The sequence below is a fragment of the Agelaius tricolor genome, unplaced genomic scaffold, assembly GCF_023055355.1.
Source record: "Agelaius tricolor isolate 1412-34295 unplaced genomic scaffold, bAgeTri1.0.p SCAF_4, whole genome shotgun sequence".
Classification (NCBI taxonomy): Eukaryota; Metazoa; Chordata; class Aves; order Passeriformes; family Icteridae; genus Agelaius; species Agelaius tricolor.
In genome coordinates, this window is record NW_027269264.1 from 24274769 (window position 1) to 24297777 (window position 23009).

Genomic DNA, 23009 nt, shown 5'->3' on the forward strand with positions numbered 1-23009 from the left:
TTACAGACTTTTGGCATAGGGTAGAAGTATGATTTCAGGCTAAACTTACAGAATATATGCAGTGATGCTAACAATACACAGACTTCAAGTCATTTTATGCTGGATTTATACAATTATTAGTGTCTGTAAAACTATGCATATACCTTAGATATTGTCCGCAAACGGGGGAGGTGATAAAAATGATAAAATTACAGAAGGCTTTTGATAAACATAATATTTGAGTTACCAAGCAGTTATTCTCCTAATAACATGTTATAGCCTTGTCAAGTTAATGGAACTTCACTAGAAGGTAAATATTACCTAACTGAATGCATCCACTGATGCCAAGAAGAGAAGCACTGATGTGGTACAAGGGAAGAGTGACATATATAATATCCTGAGAAACTGCACCACACTGAGTCAATGCTAAGGAGGCAGCCAGAGTTCTGCGGTGAGTGATGATAGCAGCTTTTGGGAAACCTGTCAAAGGGAAAGAGCAAATAACTACAAATGTACTGCATGCATTAATAATTTTGCTGAAGTAGAATTATGATGGGAATGTATACAGGGAGAATTCTCGTCTTCTGAGTCTTTGTCCTATGTTTTGCTGTTTTATGATTATATCTCCTTAGTCTCTCAGCTCCTACACTCTTTCTGCCTGTAATTCTATTTAAACAGAATTATAGAGTAGTTAGGGTTGGAAGGGATAATGTAAAATGTATTCCCAACCCCCCTGCCATGTCTATTTCATCTGGGGGACAAAGATGTCTGACACCTTCACAGGCGTGTGCAGGTCGAATATACATACAGGTTTCCCTTGCCAGAAAGTGAGAATGGGAAAACAGCTGGAGAGCCACTGTGTCACTCAGCTCCTACTTGCAATAGAAATAACTTCTATGAAGTTGTTTGGATTGACTAGTGGATGGATTTCCCCATTCTTCCACTCTAAAAATAACTCCTATTTCAGAATCAGAAGCAGAGGTTCCACTGTTCTTCCTTTCTGAGCAACTCTTAGAGACTGACTTTATTTGCTTTACATTCAAGAAATTAATTTCAGCCATGGAATATCTATGTAGAAGTTCAGTAACTGAAATTACACTATTGTGTAATTTCAAAAACACTTTAAAGTGTACTGTGCTTCTAAATAAATCAATCCTCCCTGCCTTAATTTGGAAATTCAAGTTCTGTCTTTTTGCTTAATTTATATTGCCTTAATTTTCAGAGGTGCAGCTGTACTTTGTTAGTACACATCCTCACCTGTACTTCCTGATGTGAAGATATGCAGAGCTGTGTTTCTTATGTCAGTGACAGCTTTAAGATGAGATGGAACAGGATTATCAGGCACTTTGTCTAGTTTGTCTAGTAGGGTGTGAACATGCTGGAGAGGAGAACTGGCACTCATCAGCCAGACAGCAACATTATTTTCCAAGAGATTCAAAATAAATTCTTTCTCTATTGATCCTAAACAATCTGTCAAGTTAAAACAAACAAACAAACAAAAAAGCCATGGTAATTTTAAAAATAAATACAACTGCAGACCTGATTACTAGCATTGAAATGATACATCATACCACTGTATAAACCTACCACAGCCATAGGAGGGCTAACCTGCATACTGGACAGTGAAAAAATCATCATGATGTTCAATTTCCCTATATTTCTCATGTGGCTTTAATTGCAATTGATAAAACACCATGAACTTAGTTGATGATGCCAGTATATAGGATTTAATTTAATCACATTTGTTCCAAAAGTTGGTGCATATACCAAATAGCAAACCCTCACAGATTCATATGGAATTATGGTAGTACTGTCAACCTGTATAAAAGATGGAAAAACAGGAGTAGAATATGAATAAATTGCCTAGTATTGCATAATGTGCCATAAACAGAGATGAAATTTCAGCTCCTTACGCTGTAAGCTTTGCTTCAAGCAACGCTACCTTGGGATCGCTACTTAAAGTAGTTATAAAGTAACATACATTTTTATGCAGGTATTTTGACCTGAAGGAAATCACAGCTACAAAGGGAATCTGTGTCTTCCTGTAGTCAGTGAAGTTTTATATTAGCCACATAAATGAATAAATAAAAATGGAAATGAAATTGTGCTAAAGTATTTTCCAAGGCTGTTTTCTTGCTGATGCATGATTATTGCTCCTGATACCTTGTCCTTGGAGAATTTCAGATTTAAGCTTTTAATTCTACTAATTAATTGCATGGGCTTGTTTTGTGCTTATACGCTTGAAATGTAGACTTTATCTCTTTTCTCTCCTTTTTAGGCAACACTGTCTCTTTCCTTAACTTTTCCCCTCCTTTTCTTCCCTTCTTTTAGGTGTTTGTATATATAAAGAGCTTGCAGCTCTGAAGGGCTCTGATTTTCTATGTTTGATAAAAGCAGGAAACAGTAGAAAGTGAGCAGTGAGTGAAACACAACACAGAACTTACCTTCTCCTATGACCAGTGCTTTTGCTGCGCATGTATTAACGCAGTGCAGGAGAGATCTTGAGCGGATATTGACGTTGAGAAAGGCCACGATGAAGCCCAGCTTGGCTAGCCCAAACCAGACATGGATGAAGTCAGGTCCATTACCCATCAGCAGGGCCACGGTGTCACCTTTTTTCAGATTCCCATAGTGCAGGAAGGCCTGTGCTACCCTGTTACTCCTCCTGTCCACGTCCTGGTAAGTGTACACCGTTCCTTCATAGACAAGGAATGGCTTGTGGGGATTTTTTTCCACTGATTGCCTGAAAAGGTCAGTTATGGAGAGAATTCCATTTTTTGCCCACTTTTTTACTGTTGCCTTTGACCTCTTCCATCTCAAGAAATAGATCAGGTCTGCCCAGAAATAGGGGAGAAAGATCTTCAGAGAGACACACAGCACCACTATTCCTCCAGCAACTGTTGAAATCCACATGCATAACATGCTTGGAGCTGGGCAATAATAGATTTAGTGATCTCAGACATATAAAATACATACATTATAATAATTTACACTGAGTTTTATGACATAGACTGGAAGTTAACAAGCTAATTACAATTCCAGCAGTTAATTTGAGAACTGTTAAAAATACCTTATTGGGATTTACTAGAATAAAAAGACCCACAAAAAAGAAGAAGGGATTTAAGAGTAAATAAAGGATTGTGCAGGATTTTAAACTTGTAATCAAAACTATGTCTAGATTTTTTTACTGTCCCATGGCAAATACTAAAAAAAGGTGAAAACAAACATGCCAGGCACATGTTATCATCTGTATAATATGTTATATACCATATACCTGTAAGATTCACCAAATGTTGTTCTTTGCTGCCTAAGTTATATTTTCTGGTCTGATAGAAATTGAGACCATTTGAGACCAAAAGTTTGAACAGTCTAATCAACAGACTGTACATACACAAATTGCAGGCACCATACTCTGAAACTTCTGCATCTACTGAACTTTCCAGTTTTCACCATAGGATTTTCTGGCATTTGCAATAAATGGTGAATAATAACTTTGCAATATTTATATTATTTACATTATTTACAATAGCATCCTGCAGTCTCAAATGAAATCATGCACAAACACAAACTGAAGTTTGGAAAACAACCTTTATAGCATAACAATTATTAATTCTGTAAGGTATTTCAGGCAAAAATTAATTGTCATCTTTTCAAACAGTCATAGGGGAGAAGTTTTGAAGATCATACAAGATCCTTAGAGCATAATATAGATAGCATTGACCAGTCTCCTTTTTAAAGTTTCAGCCATGATTACTACAAATATTTGAAATGTCTTATGTGACAATCTAGGATTCAGGAACACTTCAGAAATCTGAAAAGCTTTTCTAAATGGGATGACCTCCACTCTGTAGTTTAGAAATATCTTACTGACAAGCTGTACTTTTGTTATATTCCTCAAGCTTGTTTACATTTTAAACAATGTTCAATGAATATACTTGCAAAATTCAGGGGAATTCTTGCAGAAAGCAAGATCTTGTATGTACCATAAAGCATATGAAATGTATTGGTAAAAGAGCAGCTTAGAAATTAAAGCATCACGGCATTAATTGTGCATAAACATACAAATGAAGTTAAAGCATGTGAGGTACAATGTTTTAATGTTCTAAACAAAAATTCTAAACCCATCAGTTTCTGAAGTCTTCAATTTGTAAAGAGACGTTTTTAGTTACCTTGAAATCTTCTTGATTACACTGTGTTACCTCTCTGGCCAAATGTCTCATCTTTCTATGTTAAGAAACAATTGAAGTAGCTGCAAGTTTATTCTTACAATAGAAGTTCCATTAAAAGACCCTCTGTTTTAGCTCATATGGCTCCTTTACTGCCTTTCTGCCTTTCTCAGAATGTTATTGTTTAATGGCCAAGGGCACAAACAGAAGACCTCCTGAGTGTCATGGCTTGTCTATGACTTGGAAACCTTTGCTCAGCTTTCTTTGCCACATGCAAGCATGCAAGATTCACTGAAATGAATCAACCAGTAAATTTAGCTACAGGCAAAGTCAAATTGGCAGACTTCATAAACTGAACCAATAAACACATAATCTTAAGAGAAAATAAATAAAAGGGATGATGATGTTAGACTATGTTTCAGCCCTAGCTTTCTTTTAGCATTCTTATATTACTTGTATTATCAACATAGCCATGGTGTATAAGTAAGAACTCAAAGTAAAAATAAATAGAGGGAAAAATAAGCAGGCTACAGGGAAAAAAAAATTTAGTCCTCAAAGCTGTGTCAGGATTAGTTTTGGTTCACCCTTTTCACACTTGAATGCGATTGGAAATGCCCTTGTTTTAGAATTGTTTGCGCAAAATAATGTTTATGGAGCGGAAAATAAAGAAAATGAAAGGGAAAAATATAGAATATATAGAAAAGGAATGAATTTTAGGAAAGAGTGACTATTGTGAAAGAGCATGCATCTCTCTAAGAGAGATTACAGTCCTACAGCCAGCTGCAGTGCAGAAATCATACTGTTGTCACCTGCTGTATGCCTGGAATGAAAAGGCATTTTGATGCTTGCTTTTGATTGCAGTATTCTGGCAATACCACCAAGATTGCCTTTGATTATTGTTTGAAAGGTTTCTCCAAAGCATTCACAAAAGTACATGCACAGGAAAATAAATTACACTCCAAATGAAGGGGCTGCTCAGAACAATGAAATGTTTTCTCAAATTTAGGCAAATTCAAAACACTTTGGAAAAAAAAATCACACACTGTGATAAGTAGGTCCTGATTTTGCTGTAAATGCAAACCAGTTATTTCCAAGGAGGAATTAAATGCATGCTTAATTTGCAGTCTAACCAAACCTTTTGTATCCTTCTCACAATATCAGGTACTAAGTTACTGTCAAGTTCTGGCATGGTTTGGTTGTTTGTGCATTTGGGTTTTTTAGAGGCTGTCTGTCAAAGTATGAAATCTGATTGTGTTATCTCTTGTTTGCCTTATTTTCACCAAGTTTCCATGAAGTGGAGTTTTTTTGCATGTGTATCGAGATCTTTATCTCAGCATGGTCATAAATAAACTTAGTCCATAAAGAATTACAGAATCATAGATGGTTTGGGTTGGAAGGGACCTAATTTCAGCCTCCCTGCCATGGACCACCTCACATTGGACCAGGTTGCTCAGAGCTCCATCCAGCCTTGGATGCTCTAAGATATTTTCTCATGTTGTCTTTGGTAAATTTACTCTGAAGTCCTGGAAAGTGCATTTGAAAAATTATCTTAAAATAACTTGATCAATTCCTTTAGCCTGATTTTAATTAATGTGCAGTCTGGTTATTTCCAGTCCTTAGTCTTAATCTGTTTATCTGTTGAGAGCATTCTATGCCAAAGAAGTATTAATCCAATGGAAACTGACTGCCAGCTCTTCTCAGTTAGAACTCCCTTTCTCTTTGCCTGGTTCTGATGTGGCATTATTCTGTTAAAGCAAAACAGGACAACAGAGCTGCCACCTGAGACACAGGCTATGACATGTCTGCAGCTTTGCTTGCACAAGAAGGGTAACTCTGGGAGACAAGGAATGTACTGGAGAGAGAAATAGCACAAAAATCATTCAGTCATTTAAAGGTCCAGCAAGACTATCCAGACATGTTCTCCAGTCCCAGGGGAATGTAAACAGCCCTGTGTGTTGGCCTCTATTCCTTCATGTCCTAGCTCTCTCAGCCACTTGAGATGTCTCTGAAATACCTGAGAAACAAAGACTTTCTGTAACTGCCCTTGTAGTGAATGCTACAATGACCTTGAAACTGCTTACAAGACTTTCTTTCATATGAGCTTTGCAAGATGGAAATAGTATTTTGAAAGACTTAGTGTTTTGAGCAATTGTCGCACAACCTATCCTTTGAAATTTGCAAGCACAAGATTTCAATTTAATTAATTGAAATTGGTCACCAAACTCACTAGGTTTGGTTTGTCATGGCTTTTTTGTTCCATAGAGTCAGAAAGCAGGGAAAAGCAGGGTTTTGTTTACTTACTCTCTCTGGTTTCTTCGTCCTTTTTTTTCTTTTCAGCTATTCCTCTGCAATCACAAGGATTGAAAACATCTCCTTTTAATGAGAACTGATATTTTAAAGTATTTGTTAAGTATTCTTAACTATCTTTTTAGAAAATGAAATAAAATTCAAAAGGAAGTAGTCAGTGGTATCAAAATATACAATGGACTATTTTTCATTATTTTCTGGCCACCACATGAATAATGACAAACGGGGAAGGTTTCTAAATACAGAGAGCCCAAATATTTACCAAGAAATATGGTAAGAATTTTGTCTTCCAAGTAATCCATCAGCTTTGTTTCAGTGAAACAACATGCTACCTTTGCTAAAAGTAATCTAACCAATAGGCAGCAAAATCTGAATTTTGAAGATCACCATATAATTAGCAGGAATAGACTGAGATGTTTCTCTGATTGAAGCAGAGCTTCAGAAAATTTTAATGTAAGCAAAAAAACCGATATCTCTAAATTGACTTCTGATGATGCACTGGACATTGTTTTATGTAAAATAAGAAATTACCTTTAAATAGAAGCCAATATTATAATTCAGCCAATTTTATACCCAGTTCTTTTTCCAGTATCCGAATGATAAAGGAAAGCATTTGCTTACCAACCTTTTTTCCTGTGTATGCTGATTAATGTCCTGTATGCAATTAGATCATTTCTGCCCCTGTGTATCCCTTGCAGCAAGGTTGCATGGGTTGTCTGAAAACGTTTGTTTAGTCAGAGCAGATGCTCTCTTGAAGCTCCACACCTAGAGTGTGTTACTGGTGACTGCGTGCCTAGACATACAGGCAAAGACTCCTTTCTGTCCCCTGGATATCACAGGTCCCCAGCTCTGTAGCTCCTTGCTTTGCAGCTGTCTTGAAGCATGTGAGTGAAAGGGAATCGGACATTGTATTTTGGAACAAAGTGTATTTGCTGTCTGTATTGAGAGTTAATTGTTAAAAGATTAAGAAGTCAATTCTGCACTGCTGGTTTATATTCTGTTGAAATTACTGTTTCAGTGCAATAGAAGCAACTTAGTGATGTTTCCATATGCTCCTAAATACAGTATATACAGTACACAGAAAACATGGCTGTAACATTTTCAACATTGTCATGTAGTCTATGCAACAGGAACAAAAGCCTTTTATGATTAACACATTTTTAAAGTTTAGTCATGCAAATATGCAAAAAAATTATTTACATTCTTATTATACAATGTAAATACTGAAAAAGGACACTATATTATGTGGCACTGGCAGTGCACTTGATTGAGGAAGTAGATAAGGTTACATTAATGAAAATACACACACTGTTGACTGACTGTTTAAATCATGTGCACCAACGTCCTAATTTTTGAAACTCAAAATTACAAGCTAGACAGCTTTTTAAAAGGTTGTTGAATACATGTGGATTGCTTGATTCTTGTTTGCGTATTTTAAACTTTTTATTAGACATATCTTTTATATATATATGAATATTTCCTGATGCATCATTATGGCATTCAGTTATTAGAAAATCTATCGGCCTTTACTTTTCTCTCTCTCTCTTTTTTTTTTTTTTTTAATGCATAGTAGCTCACATTATTTAATTAGATTAGAATGCATCACATTATTTAATTAGATTAGAATGCATTAGTTAAGGTTATGGATTTTGTTTAATTCACATACTACATACATATTTTATTTTGTTTACTCCATTTGGAGGACATAATTTTGAGCTGGTAATACAGCACCCTGGCACTTTATGGAAGCAGAATTGTGCTACCTTCCTTATTTATGGAAAGACTGGGCTATCATCCTGATTGGAGAAAAAGATTAAAGACACTGTAAAGGGAAGAAGATTACTATGGAGCAGATAGCCTGAAAACATGACTCATCTGTTGAAGAACATGAAGAAAATGGCTTGGAGGAAGGGTCAAGCAGAGGGAAGATTTGGCTTCTTTCTAATAATAAAAATAGTGTTTTGTGATTTTGTTACTGTTTTTGTTTCCTTGTGAATAAATTATTTTAAATGTTATGGTTTTTGTCCTTGAAAACAAGGACAACATTGGGAAGTAAAAAGTAAGGCTAAGAAGACAGAAGAATTTCAACTGAAAAAGAATCAGCAGAAGAGAAAGAAAGCATTTATTCTGTAGCATAATGGCTTTGAGTCTTTCCTAGCAGTCCTAGATTTCAGTCATTTACCTAGTAGCAGAAACTGGACTTGTATCATACATTCCAGTATGTGTCCTGCAGATGACTAACAAACATAAGTAAAGCAGAATTGTGCTACCTTCCTTATTTTCCTATTTAATATCTCCAAAATGAAATTATTAGACTAGATTCTTTACATAAATTCTTTCACAGAATCACACAAAGGTTGAGCTTGGAAGGGATCTCTGGATGTCATCTTGTTTTCTGGTTCAGCAGAGACAGCTAGAACCACTTACCCAGAATCATGCCAAATCTGCTCTTCAATATTCTTTCTTCTGTCACAGGACACTGCTGGAAAGAGCCTGGCTCCATCTTCTTTGCAGCATCCTTTTTAGGACCTTTAAGGTTCAGGCCTTTTTGCAGGTTGATCAGATCCTCTCCAAACCTTCTATTCTCCAGGCTGAACCAGCCCAGCTTGCTCAGCCAAGGAGAGATGCTTCAGTCCCCTGATGATCTTCATGGCACTTTGCTGGACTCTGTCCAGCACGTGCAGCTCTCTTGTCCTGGAGAGCTCAGAACTGAATGCAGTGCTCCAGGTAAAGGATCAGCTTCTTTGTCCTGCTGGCAAAACTCCTAAAGCAGTCCAGAACACCATTAGTGGCAAGGGCACATTGCTGGCTTATGATCAGCTTGGTGCCTGGCACGATCTCCAGGGCTTTGGCTGCAAAGCTGGGTGTCCTGCTGGATAGCTGAATGTGCAGATGCCTGGGGAGGTCTGTCCTCAGGGGCAGGATTTTTTGCTTCCCCCTTGCTGAGCTTTTTGGGCTCCTGGCCTGGCAGAGTACGGTCCTGAGGAGGATGCAGAGAGAAGCTATGACTATGTGTAGGAGGGATCTTGTTGCTGCTATGATGCCTCAGGTTTTAGCTTTTATATTTTTCAGATTCTGTTCTGCTTTATTATGTAAGTGTAGGCTTCATATTAGGGGATAGTAAGCTCTCTTCACAGAGTAGGTAGCAAAACAATTGCATCTTTAGCTGAGGACCCAAGCACAGCTGATCCAGATCTCAGGCCCAAGAGCATGAACAGTGGTGGACTGAAGAGAGAAAACAAGAAGGATGGGACTTCATGGGCTAAAGCTGTAATTGGACAATTAGCTCCAATGAACCAAGACTTATAAAAGTGTGAGCCCCCGAGATCTGTGGTCCATTTTGTGGCCATTTTGGGTTGTGCTGCACGAGGTGGATCTGTCCTCTTAATAAATACCTACTTTATTCCTTAACTCTGTCTAATCTCTGCTCTGGGTCAGCCTTCACAAGGCATCAGCTATAGCAAGTTTGCACCAAGCAATGCAGGCTGGTAAGAAAGCAAAACCCCAGGATGGCAGAGGGTGTGGTGAGGATAAGGCCTGGAGTGATGAGCACTGGAACACAGCCTGGCCCTGAAGACCTCTGTCTGGGAACTTCTGCCTGGGACCAGTTGCAGACATGCAGGTCTGAAGCTGGGGAGCATTTCCCTTTGAGGGAACAACAAAATCATACCTGGCACTCCTGGGTGCCTCAGCTGCCTGAACCTGTCAAGGCTTAGGAAGTTCCTCTGATGGATCTGGAGCTGGTCACTAAGACCAGCAATAAAAAAACTCCCCTCAAACAACACTGGCACCAAAGGCCTCACTCAATGCTCCAGCCCTCAAGAATTGACTCAGCTGGAGTCCAGGCATGAGTCAACTGGGTGAGACTCAGTAGCCAGATAAAGCAGTAAGGCCACAATCCATCACTTGGGGAAAGTCAGTAGCCAACATCACAGTCTGTCACTCAGGAACAACTCAGTGTTACAAAAAATTCAGTAAAAACCCCCACTTCCTTAACACCAGTATTCATTAAGAAGCAGGCATTCTTTACTTGGCTGGATGTGCAAGGGGATATCTCCTCCAAACACTATGCATGCTGAGTTAGGGAAAGTCTCTGTTTATATACTGTATTTTACATACATATTCATATTGATTTCTCCAAAATAAACATAAATATGATAATAATTTCCCCAAAATCATGAGCACATTTTCCTTCCCCTTTATGCATGCTCTCTTCTGTCCTAGGGGTCTTTTTGGTGATCCTTACTGGTGGGTGACTCCAGTGCTGACTGACACCAAGTGAAACTGGCAGAACACTGGGGCTGGTGGACTTCCAGTTCTCCTTCTTACACAATGGGCATTGTGTAGTTCCACAGGCCAGTGGATTTTGAAGAATAAGCATTGTGTTAGCTCACTGGGTGTAGAGAATTTATCATCTGGTAACATCAGTACATCCCTTGGTGACATCAATTACCTGGGAGAAAACACTATCCAGCACTAGGTAACATCACAATGGGCCATCCTCACCCAGTGCTCTCTTCAGGGGCACTGTGGCCCAAGAACATATGTCTGGGGTTACTGTAGTGCCACTGCCAACTCTACCCCTCTGCTTCTTACCTGTGTTTCATAGCTGCCACCGAGGCCTCATCCCTGTGTTTCAAAGCCCCATCAGTTCTCTATGGCCAGGGCAGACATTTCCAGGCATATCTGGCAACTCACGCCTCCCTGAAAAGCTACAAGACAAAGCCAGCAAAATGTCTGTGAGACTGACAGCTGCTGGTGGCACTCACACAAGAACATCAAGCTCACATCCACTTGCAGCTTCTCAGGACACCCAGGCAGTGACAATTGTGGAAATGTGAAGAGGCCACCAAAGGCTGAGTCTCTCTTCCTCTGCCTTACCTCAGGTAATTCTCTCCAGACACTAAGGGGGAATACACATTTAGCAGCTTCAAAACAGGTGGATATGACAGTTTGTGTGCAAATGGGTGAATCAATTTTATTTCAAAATAAAAAAATTTCTGCTCCTTGCTTTGAACTTTGAAACGTTATTGTGATTTGTTTATTCAGTTTTCATAGAGGTTTTGAGATACTCAGAATGTCCCATAAGGCTTCTAAACTCTGCCTAGAGACCAACAGCATAATATGATGTATATAGTTAAAAGCAAGATTACCTACCGTACCACATAGACATTGTCCTTGCTCACACAGGATGGGGTGGGGAGCAGATTGCTTTTCAGAGGTTAAAGCTGTTCCATTTATAAGTGAGTACAGTGTGTACAGGGAATTTACTATTACAGGCCTCTTTGTACTTGTATGTTCTCAGAATCTTAGTTTCCATGAGATTTTCAATACAAGTTGCCTTATGCCATCAAGAAAAAAGACTTTTTGATGCATTACATTACCAAAAGCCATCCTCTAATTTTATGGTATATTTATAACTTGCTATATGTGCAACATGACCCCAAAGAAAAGAAAAGAATGCGAACAAATGAAGTAAAAGAAGTATGTAATACAAAGAAGTATGTAATGTCAATGATCACTCTTCCCTTGCCCCAAGTACTCTGTATACCATGTAAAAAAAAATCACATCAAGTAATGCATTCTTACCAAAAATCAAAGGAATACTTGTGGCTGCAAGAAAGAAGAACAGCTCAGAAAAGGGGATGCACAGATGGTAGAATTTGAAGTCATGGTGGCTTTGGTAGCCCTGTGAGCTAAGAGGAGCAGGTACCATTTTCCTGTTTCCAGGTTTCTTTAGGCTCTGTTGCAGAAAAAATTGGAATACAATTTAGATCTGATCAGAACAGAAGCATTTTTCACTACAGCTACAGGAGAAAACAGAATGGCCGAGTGACCATTGCTGCTGGTAAGAACTCTGTCCAAAGGAGAAAGACACAGAGCTGATAACACCTGACATGCAGGTTATACAACTCCTTCTTTGTCAAAACTGTGTCAGACAAGCAGGATATGGTAGGTAAAAACAGAGATTTAAATCCTTCAGATAAGTAGTGTCTATGCAGTACATCTGTTTACAAATGATCTACTCCTTTTATGCCTTTGTAAATAAACCCTGCTGACTGGCAAGACCCTTAGCTGCAAATGTGTCTTAAGTAGGGAGACTGGTAGAGGCCTATGAGACATTAACTATTTTGCTTCCACAACACTGGATGAATGAATTTTTTCCTACTTTCTAAAAACAGCAAAATCAGAGAATGTCACATGAAGTCATTTTAGCTATACATATTACACCAACAACCCTGAAGTCTGCAACATGAACAAAATGTAGGCAGGAAGGTGAGTAACAGAATACCCCATTTGTGCATCAACTGCCATTGAAAAAAATACAAATGTTTTAGCTAAATCGCAATACTGCCCATAGATTTAATGATTTTTATTATTGTGAAAGGATAATTTCTATTATTGTGAAAGGATGTGTTTATCTAGTAAAAACATGGACACTAAAGGATGTAAAACAGTTTATTGTGAATTTTTTCCCTCTCTTCTATAACAATTAAAGACGAAGAGGAAGAGAGATGAGATTGGAATTTAAATGAGAAAAAACATCAACTGTGAAATAGTAATAGATCACAGAAATTCAAATAAATTTGGTTTTTTTGCTTTTTTTTTTTTTTTACTTTGGAAAGGGAGACTTATAAGGATAATTTGAACTGTTAGTAGATAAAATCTGGAAACTTTTCAAAGATTAAAGTTAGAATAATCTGATAGTTTCTCTGGAGAAAACTGATTGTGCTCATGGTTTAGGTTTCCTTCAGTAAAAATACAGTATTTTTTGGCATTACCAGAATCATCTTTCAGCATTCCAGCCAGTGCAGCCAGCAAGGGGAGGAAGAATTCATTTTCCAGGCAGATGTATTATGTCAGACCTGTTACTGACTTCTACAAGACAAACAGTAAGCCATGCTAATTTTTAACTTCATCAGAGTAGCAAAAGCTTATCTAGATAGACACAAGAGGTCCCTAATTTTCCCAATACATGCTTTGTAGTCAACTTCACCAACTCAAGCCTGCAATCCATTTCTATTTTCTTAAGCTGTTTCAATTTTTTTCAGTTTGTGTTTGGCTCTAACAGCTAACAAGTTTCTTTCTCTTGGAAGAAACTTGTCCCAGGACGTTCTTGATCTGACATTATCTGTCCACATTAAACTCACCTGAAAAAAATTGTCTATCAAAATTATAACAACTGGTATAAACTCATAATTCATAATTCATAAAATGAAAACCCATTTATGATGCTTATTACAGATATTTGTTTATACAGAAAAAGCAAATCTGACCTTGCCTTATGTCCTGGTCTCAGCCAGGTTATAGTTAATTAATTTCCTCTCAGCAGCTGCTGAAATGCTGTGTTTTGATTTCAGAATGAGGATGATGTTGATAACACACTGATGTTTTGGGTTTTGCTAAGATGTGTTTATTCTGAGTCAAGGACTTATTTTTCCTTGTCTCATGCTCTGCCACTGAGGATATACACAAAAGTAACTGGGAGGGAGCACAGCTGGGACAGGTGGTAAACTGGGGGAGTTACCCAGAAGGGGGAGGGATGATCAGGGTTCAGGAACAGGGTGTGGCATCAGGTTGTGAGTGATTGATTTGTGCATCACTTGGTTTTTCCCTTTTTATTATCATGATTATATACCATTATTACTGCATTTTGCTTTATTTTTTCTAATTAAATCATTCTTATCTCAGTATACAAGTTTTACTTTGAGTCTCCTCCCCAGGAGGAGGGGTGGGGGTTAGAGGGGACATTGAGCAGGGGGCTGCATGGTGCTTAATCTCCAGCTGGGCTTAAATTGGGATACTTTAAAAACCCTCATCATGAGCAGTGCTCATGTCTGTGAGTGAGCATGCAAACATGGCAGGTCTGCTTGTTTGCTTCCAGTCTGTTTCCCAAACCCCAGTTAATTGATCAAATTCTTCCAACTGGAAAGAGATGGGATGAGAAAACTGCTCCTGACAGACTGTGGAGTTAGTCTCTCCTTTCTGAGAGTTACTTGATGAGTAGATTCTGAGTGCCCCTGTGCCTGGAGGTCACTGCAGCAGTCCAGGCTCCCCAGCAGCTTCTGATCCTACATCCACCTAAATGCATTGGACCCTTTCTCAATCACTGTTTGCACCCAGGCTGAAATATGAAGAGAATGTGAAAAATCATGGCAAAAAAGAAAAGCATCAATACAAGATATGTTGTTGATTTCTTAAAACCTCACGATGGAGCACAGAATGAAATGCAATGCTAGAACTAAAGGGGTGAGAGTCCAGAGCAGAATACCAATCCCTGTCAGTAGCCTAGCCCCAGTTAAATTATTTAAATGGAGAGCAGTGAGCCAAAGTGACCCAAATGCATTATGGTGTGCTGCTGTTCTGACACTGCTGGAGCAGGTCCCTCACCAGGAACAAGGACCTGCAAGGGAATCTGTGGCACACAGCATGATTCTCTTGGCAGCAGAATATACTGGCATCATCAACCCTCCAAAATATTTTCTATATATGAAAAGCAGTTGAAGAGCAACTGCTGGGTGCATTTTTTGTGAGGCTGCTTTAAGACCAGCAGTGAGGGTAGAGGGTCTTAATAGAAGCAACAGTGCACAACACACGTACAAGAGATGAAGCTCTACTGGCAATTTCTGGGTTGAATGTTGCACTTGGGAGGAGGGAGGAAGAATACAGACTCCTTCATCTGCAGTGCTTTCATTCAATGATAGAAAAAAATCTGTTAACTAGAGTCTATACACACATGCATTAAAAATATCCTCCAGGGTATTTTGCCTATGTGGGTGAGGAGGTGTGAGGCAGGGAGGGTGGAGGAGGAGCAGCAAACTGGGGAAGTCAGCAAGATTTGGCATGTTGCAGCTACTCTGTGCTGGGGAATTATCTTTCTCTCATCCTTTCATTTAGGATGAATGTCCTAATTTGTAGGTAAGGAAGTTTAGAAGATGGGAGTTGAAAGTCTTTCATCAGAAAGATGCGACTGCAAGCACAGCATGGGGATTTTTTGCACAAAAAGGGTGAAGATACTATCAGGAAAGGGCAGAGCAGTGTTGGCTGTACAATATATGAGGTATACAGATGATTAATATAACAAAAATAATTAGCTATCTTTAACCTTTTTGTTGCTGAGTGCATCCAAACCACTGAGAACAGCCCACCTCAGAAGCAGTATGAAGCCAGAAGAGAGGGTAAGGTATCATGCTTGCAACTTGTATTATTTCACTCTAGCAGCAAATTATACATAGATAGAATGGCATATTTTCCTGCTGCACTTTGCAGGGGGTTCCCATTCTGTAATGGGAACACGAGTACTTCTTTGAGCAGCCATTCTCAGGGAGCCTGTATGATCAGGGGCCAAAAGAAGACTGGAGAAAATATGGGCCTGCTGCTGAATGGCTATGGGGACCTGGTAACAGATGATGTGGAAAACACTGATGCACTCAGTGCCTTCGCTCTTCAATATTTACTTTACAATATTTTCCAGCAATGTTTAAAGTATTTTTGACCAGTCTGCTCCAATAGGTGTCAAACCCAGTAAGATCCTTTGAGGCAAATCAGACTATTTCAAGTCTGAACTTCTGATTGCTGAGGATGATTGTTATCTCACACTGAAAGCATTACTGTCATGATCCCATTTACTCTTAGTGACTTGAACCTTCTTCTCTCTGGGTTGTCTCTTCTGCTCTTGCTGGCACAGTACCTCAGCAAATTCTGCCAACCACGTCAAATCTTGAAGCAATGCTTGCTGCACAGTTTGTTGAACCAATGCCTCCAGCAGCAGCTTGACTTCCATATAAAGTCTCCCTGACTGTCCTGCAGGATTCCAAAACAGCTGCAATTCCCAGCAGGGAGCTAGGGCGAGGACAGAAACCTCCAGGCTTTCTGAGGCAGCCTGTGGGTCAGGGATTGTGGCTCCTCACGCTCCCATCCATGCCCTGGCAGTAGGGTCAGCAGAGAGTGGGCGCTGGGACCAGCTGGGCTGAAAGCACAGCAGGTGGGAGAAAGAGGAGCATGTGGAGATGGAAGAAGTACAGGAGGAGCAAAGGGGACCTTAGGGTGATTTGCTCCAAGTTGAAAGGGTCTGAACAGGCCTTTGCTCCTTCGTTGAGTCCACCATAATTTTTCTCCTGAGTGTAAAATAAAGTAGTAGCTGATCTTTTTGGTCAAACTAGGTCCTGTGCATCTGCAGGCCTCATGCACAAAGTACAGTATGCTGTAGGGGCCCCCAAATGAAACAAGCCAACTTTTCAACTGAATGGTGTAGATAGACACTGTGTTAGACTATCATTAGGATTATGTTACTTTGAAACACAGTCACCTGAAATGTTAGAATTAATTATGAGTACTTAATTCCTGGAAGCTTCATTTCTGTTTTCTTCCATTTTCCCAATTATATTTCAGAAAACTATAGGGGCTTGAAGGGTTTTTAAATTAATCCATATTTTAAAAATGTGGAATGCCATTAGTTTGTTTTGGTGCTGTAAAAAATACCTACATTATAGCATGGACAAAAACTCATACAGAGTAATTGATATATCGCATAACAGCTTCTCCTATAGAAAAGCCTCCATGTAGTGCCTAACTTCGGGCACTTGGGGGTGTCTTCTGACAAAATATGCCTTTGACTTTCTACAGCACAATTAAAATGTGCCAGCAGTAGCTCTCTGCAGTAAGGATCATTGATGTCACATGGGAATTTCCTCTGATTCTATCAAGTAAGCAGTCCCTGAATCCAGCTACATCTGGCCTCTTGTTTCCACACTAGATTGCCACTGATGTGCTGAGGATGTATCTGATCAGCAGGGGAGGTCCCAGCATACTTCTCATGGGGCATGGGGTCAGGGGCCTTCTCTGCACGCTGCTTTTTCATTCAGAAAGCCCTGACAGCAGTACTTCTGGCTTTGCATGTGTCCCCTGTAAAAGTGCTTAGCACATACTAGGCCTATTTTTCTTCATGAATCATCCAGCCCTTATGCAGTGTCCCATTTTTGTATCTTCCTTTGTTGTAGGACAGGCCATACAGACCCAAGGGTGGTTGGGCACCACAACAGCTCCCCAGGGAGGTGATCACAGCCTCTCAGAGTTCAAAAAGTGTTTGGACAATGCTCTCAGGCACATGGTGTGACTCATGTGATGTCCTGTGCAGGGCTAAGAGCTGGACTGAATGATCCTTCTGTGTCCTTCCAACTTGGTGTATTCTTTGATTCTGTGATCTGGTAGCCCAATTGTCTGACAGGTGTGGGTTCCTGTGTTCCTGTCCTCAAAAGACTCTGGCTGCATACTTGTGAATTTACTGTCATTAGTTAGCTCTATGACACAAGATACTGCCCCTTCATTTTTTTTAGTGTTTCTTTTAAGACTGATAAAATGAGGTTCAAGAGCAACACAACCCAAGGAAAAATATAATTAGACCTAAGTGGAATATTTTTCCAGCCACAAACCAACTGAAAACAAATAATTTCAACTCTAACTTCATCTATGCTATTAATTTAAACAACCTAAAAAACCATTTCTTCTGTTTCCCTGAAAAGGTGAATTCCTTTTAATTTCCACATTACTTAAAATTAATGTTCCTTCTATGTCACATGTACCAGGTGCATTTTCTTTAAGAGATTGTTGGTTTGTAGGTACCTGCTGAAATACTGGGTAATTTTCTCAATTTACATTTTGCTCTGCTTTTTTATGGGATGTTATTGCTGTCCTTTATTTTTGTCTCGGGCCTTAAATGTCATATCCACACCAAAGCTTTCATACTGTTAAAAAATAGACTCATATTTATAATCAAGTAAAGTTTTAATTCCATAATTTCTTCCTTCACAGAAAATTGTTTTGAATCTGCGTTCTTCCCAATGCATTCAAATACTTGAAAGTCAGAGTAATATCTTGATTTAACTAGCAATCTATTAAAAAAGCCTATGTTTTCAAACTTGCAGAAGATCTAAATTGCCACTGTCAGTAGCAAAAGGTCTTGGGCAGGGGCAGGAGAAAGGGAAAGAAAAAAAAGAAGGAAAAAAAAGAAAGAAGGGTTTGACAATACTAGGTTGCAAGATAAAACCATAAATACACAGAAATTCTTTGCTGTTTACACCTCATACCTCCAGGACCTCCCAGCATGGCTCAGCCTGTCTGGTAACAATTCCCACTGCATTTCCAGGGATCTCACTGCTGAGCTCAATGCAACAGTAGTTGGTGAGGGGTTTTGTCATGTATGTCATGAAATAGAGACTTGAAGGATATAAGAAGATAGCTATGTCATATATATATATATGACATTGACTTATATATATATATGACATATATATATATATGACATTGTCCTTCTTTACATTTTCTTTTTCTTTATATGAGTATATAATAAATTCTCCTGTGGTTAAAAAAGGGTCAAGGACATGATCTGATGGCCAAACCTTTCCATGCAAAGGAGGACCATTTATAATTTAAGGTGTAGGAGAAAATACTGGTACACATATTTAAATCCATCTTCCAAAGTAAGTATGTCCTTTGCATGAGTAGCATAATTCTTCATGACACAAGATTGAGATATAGACTTCCTTGAGCAAATGAACTTGTCTTTGAAAAAAAAAAAAGAAAAAAAATCTCAGACTATTTTAGGAGATCAGAAAAATAATGAAAAAACAGCTGTGAAAGGCAGTCCAGGATAGTCACAAGATCTCAAAGTAACTTGTATAAAATCAACCTGAAATTCTGATGCATTCAGCTAATTTGGCTTATATTGCAAAAGCTTTCCTGAGCCTCTCTCGGCTTGGAGGCTGGCCAGGTCACCAAGGCCACCATGTACCCACACTGAGAAGATGATGTCTGTGCAGACCCAAAGGACAAGGAATACAGCACTATGCTTCTTGTGCTGTGGTTTTCTGAAAGCAAGATTTACCAGATGGGAAACAGGAGGATGTACCGGCTTGCTCATGTGGTAAAAAGCAGACAGTTATAAAATGGGGCAACCTGGTAAAAGCCAAGTCGGACATTGGAAAGCTGTGGAGATGCCAGAGTATCTGTCCTGCACAGAAGTTAAATTATTGCCCAAAATTACTGGAGATGTTTATCTACCACCCTTTAAAAAGACTTAAGATTTTAAAGACAAAATTTTTCATAAAATTTTATAGGGTAATTGATGTATTGCATATATGCAGTATTCCTTGCTGAAGCAGGAAGGGGCCTGAGACTTTTCTTTATTAAACCTGTGTAAGAGGGAGGGTGAATTAATGTGGCACATGCCCAGAGCTGCAGTGAGACAGAATTGCTGTTCCATGGGATGTTTCCTGCAGCGAGGGGCTCTTGTTGTAACCAAGACAAAGCAGATGCAGAATCTAGTCCCATCTGAAAATCCAAGCTCTCAGGAGCCATAAAGAAGAGCTATGCCATAATAAAAAAAAAAAGAGAGAACCCCCAGCCATCTGGTAATTTGTATCCTGACTGTATTGTCCCAATAGAAAAGCATCTACAAATTATTTGAGGGGTGGATTGCTCACCAGTGGAAAGAAAACAAGAAAAATCTTGAATTCCAGAGCAGAGGAAGTTCTCAAGAGTACTCAATGAATATTCCTGCCAAGCATTTTCCCCCCAGGCAGACAAATGTGACACACTGAAAAATGTTTATACGCTTGCAGCATTCCCCAGTACATCAAATCTCAAATGTTAGGAAAAAAAATCAAGAAAGAAGAGTATCCACATTCAGTTGAATTTGTTATGAACAGATCAACCTTTTCTGCCTTACATGTCTGCCAATACTGAGGGGAGGGAGGGAGGGAGGGAGGGAGGGAGGGAGGGAGGGAGGAAGGAAGGAAGGAAGGAAGGAAGGAAGGAAGGAAGGAAGGAAGGAAGGAAGGAAGGAAGGAAGGAAGGAAGGAAGGAAGGAAGGAAGGAAGGAAGGAAACATTGAAAAAAGCTTTAAGTAAGGAAGAATCTTGTATGACAAAACAAATGTGATCATTGTGTTTTGGTGTACCTGAAAAGTACGCAGAAAATCGTAAAAACATTAGTGTTGTTTCTATACTCAGGTAGAATGAAGCTCTCTCCTGATAGAGAATTAAGACATCCTCCAGTTCATGTGGTGCTTAACAACAACTGCCACCAACTCAACTGCAAAGACACTCTGTGCTGGAAAACTGTAACCTGGGGCTTCATTCTGGGCCAGGGAGTTGCTGTTTCTCTAATGTGTGGGCAGGAATTTATTTCTAGTGGAAACAGCTACAGCTTTGCTCTGACATAGAAAAATTGACTATGCTAACAGTAATATGCTCAGACGACAAACAGCTTGTTCTGTTTCTTGTTGTAGGTACTTGGGAGAGAAAGAAAGCATTGTGTACACACAGCAAGATCAGTTAGTCTAGAGAAATGCTATTGTTCTCACAAGCCTGAGAGTGCTTAGAGAACTATGTTTGTGTTCTTGCACCCTTTGTACCCACACAATATTTCCTGCTTTTGCAATGTAACAGAAGTATGGGGAAGTATGGGGAACCTGACACTTATTACCTCCAAACTCATGAGAATTTCTATGCTAAAAAGGTGAGATGATAAAAAGTGGAAAAACTTGAAAAGTCTGTTCTCTAAAGAAACTTTTTCCCCCTCAGCAAATGTTACAAATAATTAGGAAATATAATGTATTGAAATGAAAGATAGCTGGCTAACCTTGTCCTTCTCAGTTCTCGCTCCCTCTCCATCCAGCAAACAGAAGGGCAACTTTCCATGACTCAACCAGGAACAAAAAGAAGGATCATGCACAGCACCACACTGCACAGAAGTATTTCTTTAGTTTCATTTTCTCCAGACTCTTTTATTTCCCTACTTGTCAGCAATGAGGAAAGTGGGAGCAGAGAAGTCAAGTCTTGCAGCAATAAAAGTACATCACACATCAAATAACCACTGATCATGATAAAAAGCAGCTAACAAAAGAGGTACCTATAGAAAAAGATCGGTACATTACTATACCAGAGACCACGCTAGGTTTCTGAGAAGAAAACTAAAAAGGACGAAGATATGTTTGATGACAAGTGTGGAAGGGAGCCCTTCGCTGTCTCAGCGCGGCAGCGCCTGCCGGGGCGCCGGAGCACGGCAGAACAGCCAGAGCGCCACCCGAAGGGCAGCTCCTGCTAGTACAGCACAGCCAGCAAAAATGCAAAAACCTTTTGTGGGTTTTATTCCCCCTCACACTATTTTCATGTCCAGCCACACAACTCAGTTGAAAACGAAAATAGATGATCTAACTCATGTTAGCTAGGCAAGTTTTAAGAGTGTGAGTTTTTCTTTGTGCTTGCTTGTAAAATTGCAAACTTCACCTTTCTAGGGTATGTTCCATCTTCCAGTCTGATTACTTTTCTTCAAGTTAGAGGGATTCACTGGGCCCTTTATAATATTTTTTTTTTCCCTTAGGAGAATTAACACCTTTACCCCTTTTATAGATTTCCAATTCTGAAATCTGTCCTAGTTTTTTCTTTTGCTGCCTCTAGGTATCTTGGCAGACCTTATGTGTTGGAAACAGAGGTGTGTGCTCCAAGAGCATGAAGGGCTTGTCTCTGCCCCAGCTGATCCCTGGGGAGGACAAGGAGCAAAGCCACCTACATACCAGATCAAAACAGAGGAAATAGAAGGAACACAGATTTTCTCTATATGCAATAACTCCTATACTGTTTGAAAGTAATGAGTCAGCTAAGTTACCTGATATTATAATGTTCTCTCTCAAAATGTAGATTTTAATGTCATTGACCTATGGTGTGCTGGACATTACTCAGCTGAATTCAGAACACAGTAGAAACATCACCACAGCTGTGACTTCTAGTTAATATTGGTAATGTGCTCTTACACAAAACTACTGTCACTGTTTTCAGACATCTCTAACAGTATGTAGCAGGAATAGGACACATCCTAAGATGTTTCTTACAAATCATTGTAAGCTTTGGATAGTTCTTAATTTCAGGACAGGTAGAAAATGCAAGAGGTATTGAGGTTGAAAGTGGATGATCTTGGACATTCCTCACAACCCAAACCAGTCTATGATCCTATGAAAAGAAAAAAATTGTCATGCAACTGAAAGAAAATAAGTTGTTCAGGTACTTCTTCCAGGTAATGTATTTACTTTGTCTTGTACACTTGATTTGAATGGAGAGACTGTCCAGAAAATGCTGTAGATTTGGTGGATTTTATACATTTATATTGATATTGAAATCAGTCAGATAGAAACTTCCTAATGTAGTTTGGAGTATTAGAAATCAGAAATCTTCTTTGTTCTTAATCTTCTTTAACTGAGTGCCCTAGCATTGAGTAAACAAAGTTTTTGTCATATACACTAATTACATATTCATTAAATACCCCTGCTTACTTGATGTATATATATTACTTTACTTTACAGAGTCACGTCCCTTGTTGGAATTCATTATATGGTCCTTTGGGATCTTCTTTAGTGGTCTCCAGCATATAGTGTCCTTTCAGTGTGGCTGTTCCTTGACCCTTGCTTTTGAGTAAGTGCAATATCATTGTTTCGCACAACTTCTACTTTGTCAGCCTTGCAGAGCTGAGCTGGCATCCTGCTTGTGTTTTGCATGTCTTCTG

At 39.2% G+C, this 23009-nt stretch overlaps 1 protein-coding gene across 2 annotated transcripts in view; it reads right to left on the reverse strand.

The window, feature by feature from the left end:
- The window catches only part of LOC139588992 (long-chain fatty acid transport protein 6-like), a 35646-nt gene extending 14487 nt beyond the window's left edge, over positions 1–21159 (reverse strand). The window contains exons 1-7 of one of the 2 annotated variants that reach the window (XM_071424908.1): positions 21093–21159; positions 11049–11164; positions 8880–9432; positions 6447–6490; positions 2424–2909; positions 1237–1449; positions 301–459 (exon numbers count right to left, since the gene is read on the reverse strand). In XM_071424908.1, the coding sequence (XP_071281009.1) occupies positions 301–459; positions 1237–1449; positions 2424–2901 (850 nt within the window). In that variant the 5' untranslated portion in view covers positions 2902–2909; positions 6447–6490; positions 8880–9432; positions 11049–11164; positions 21093–21159. The remainder of the gene's footprint in view (positions 1–300; positions 460–1236; positions 1450–2423; positions 2910–6446; positions 6491–8879; positions 9433–11048; positions 11165–21092) is intronic. The other variant, XM_071424907.1, reaches the window with a different exon arrangement.
- Positions 21160–23009: the final 1850 nt, after the last annotated feature.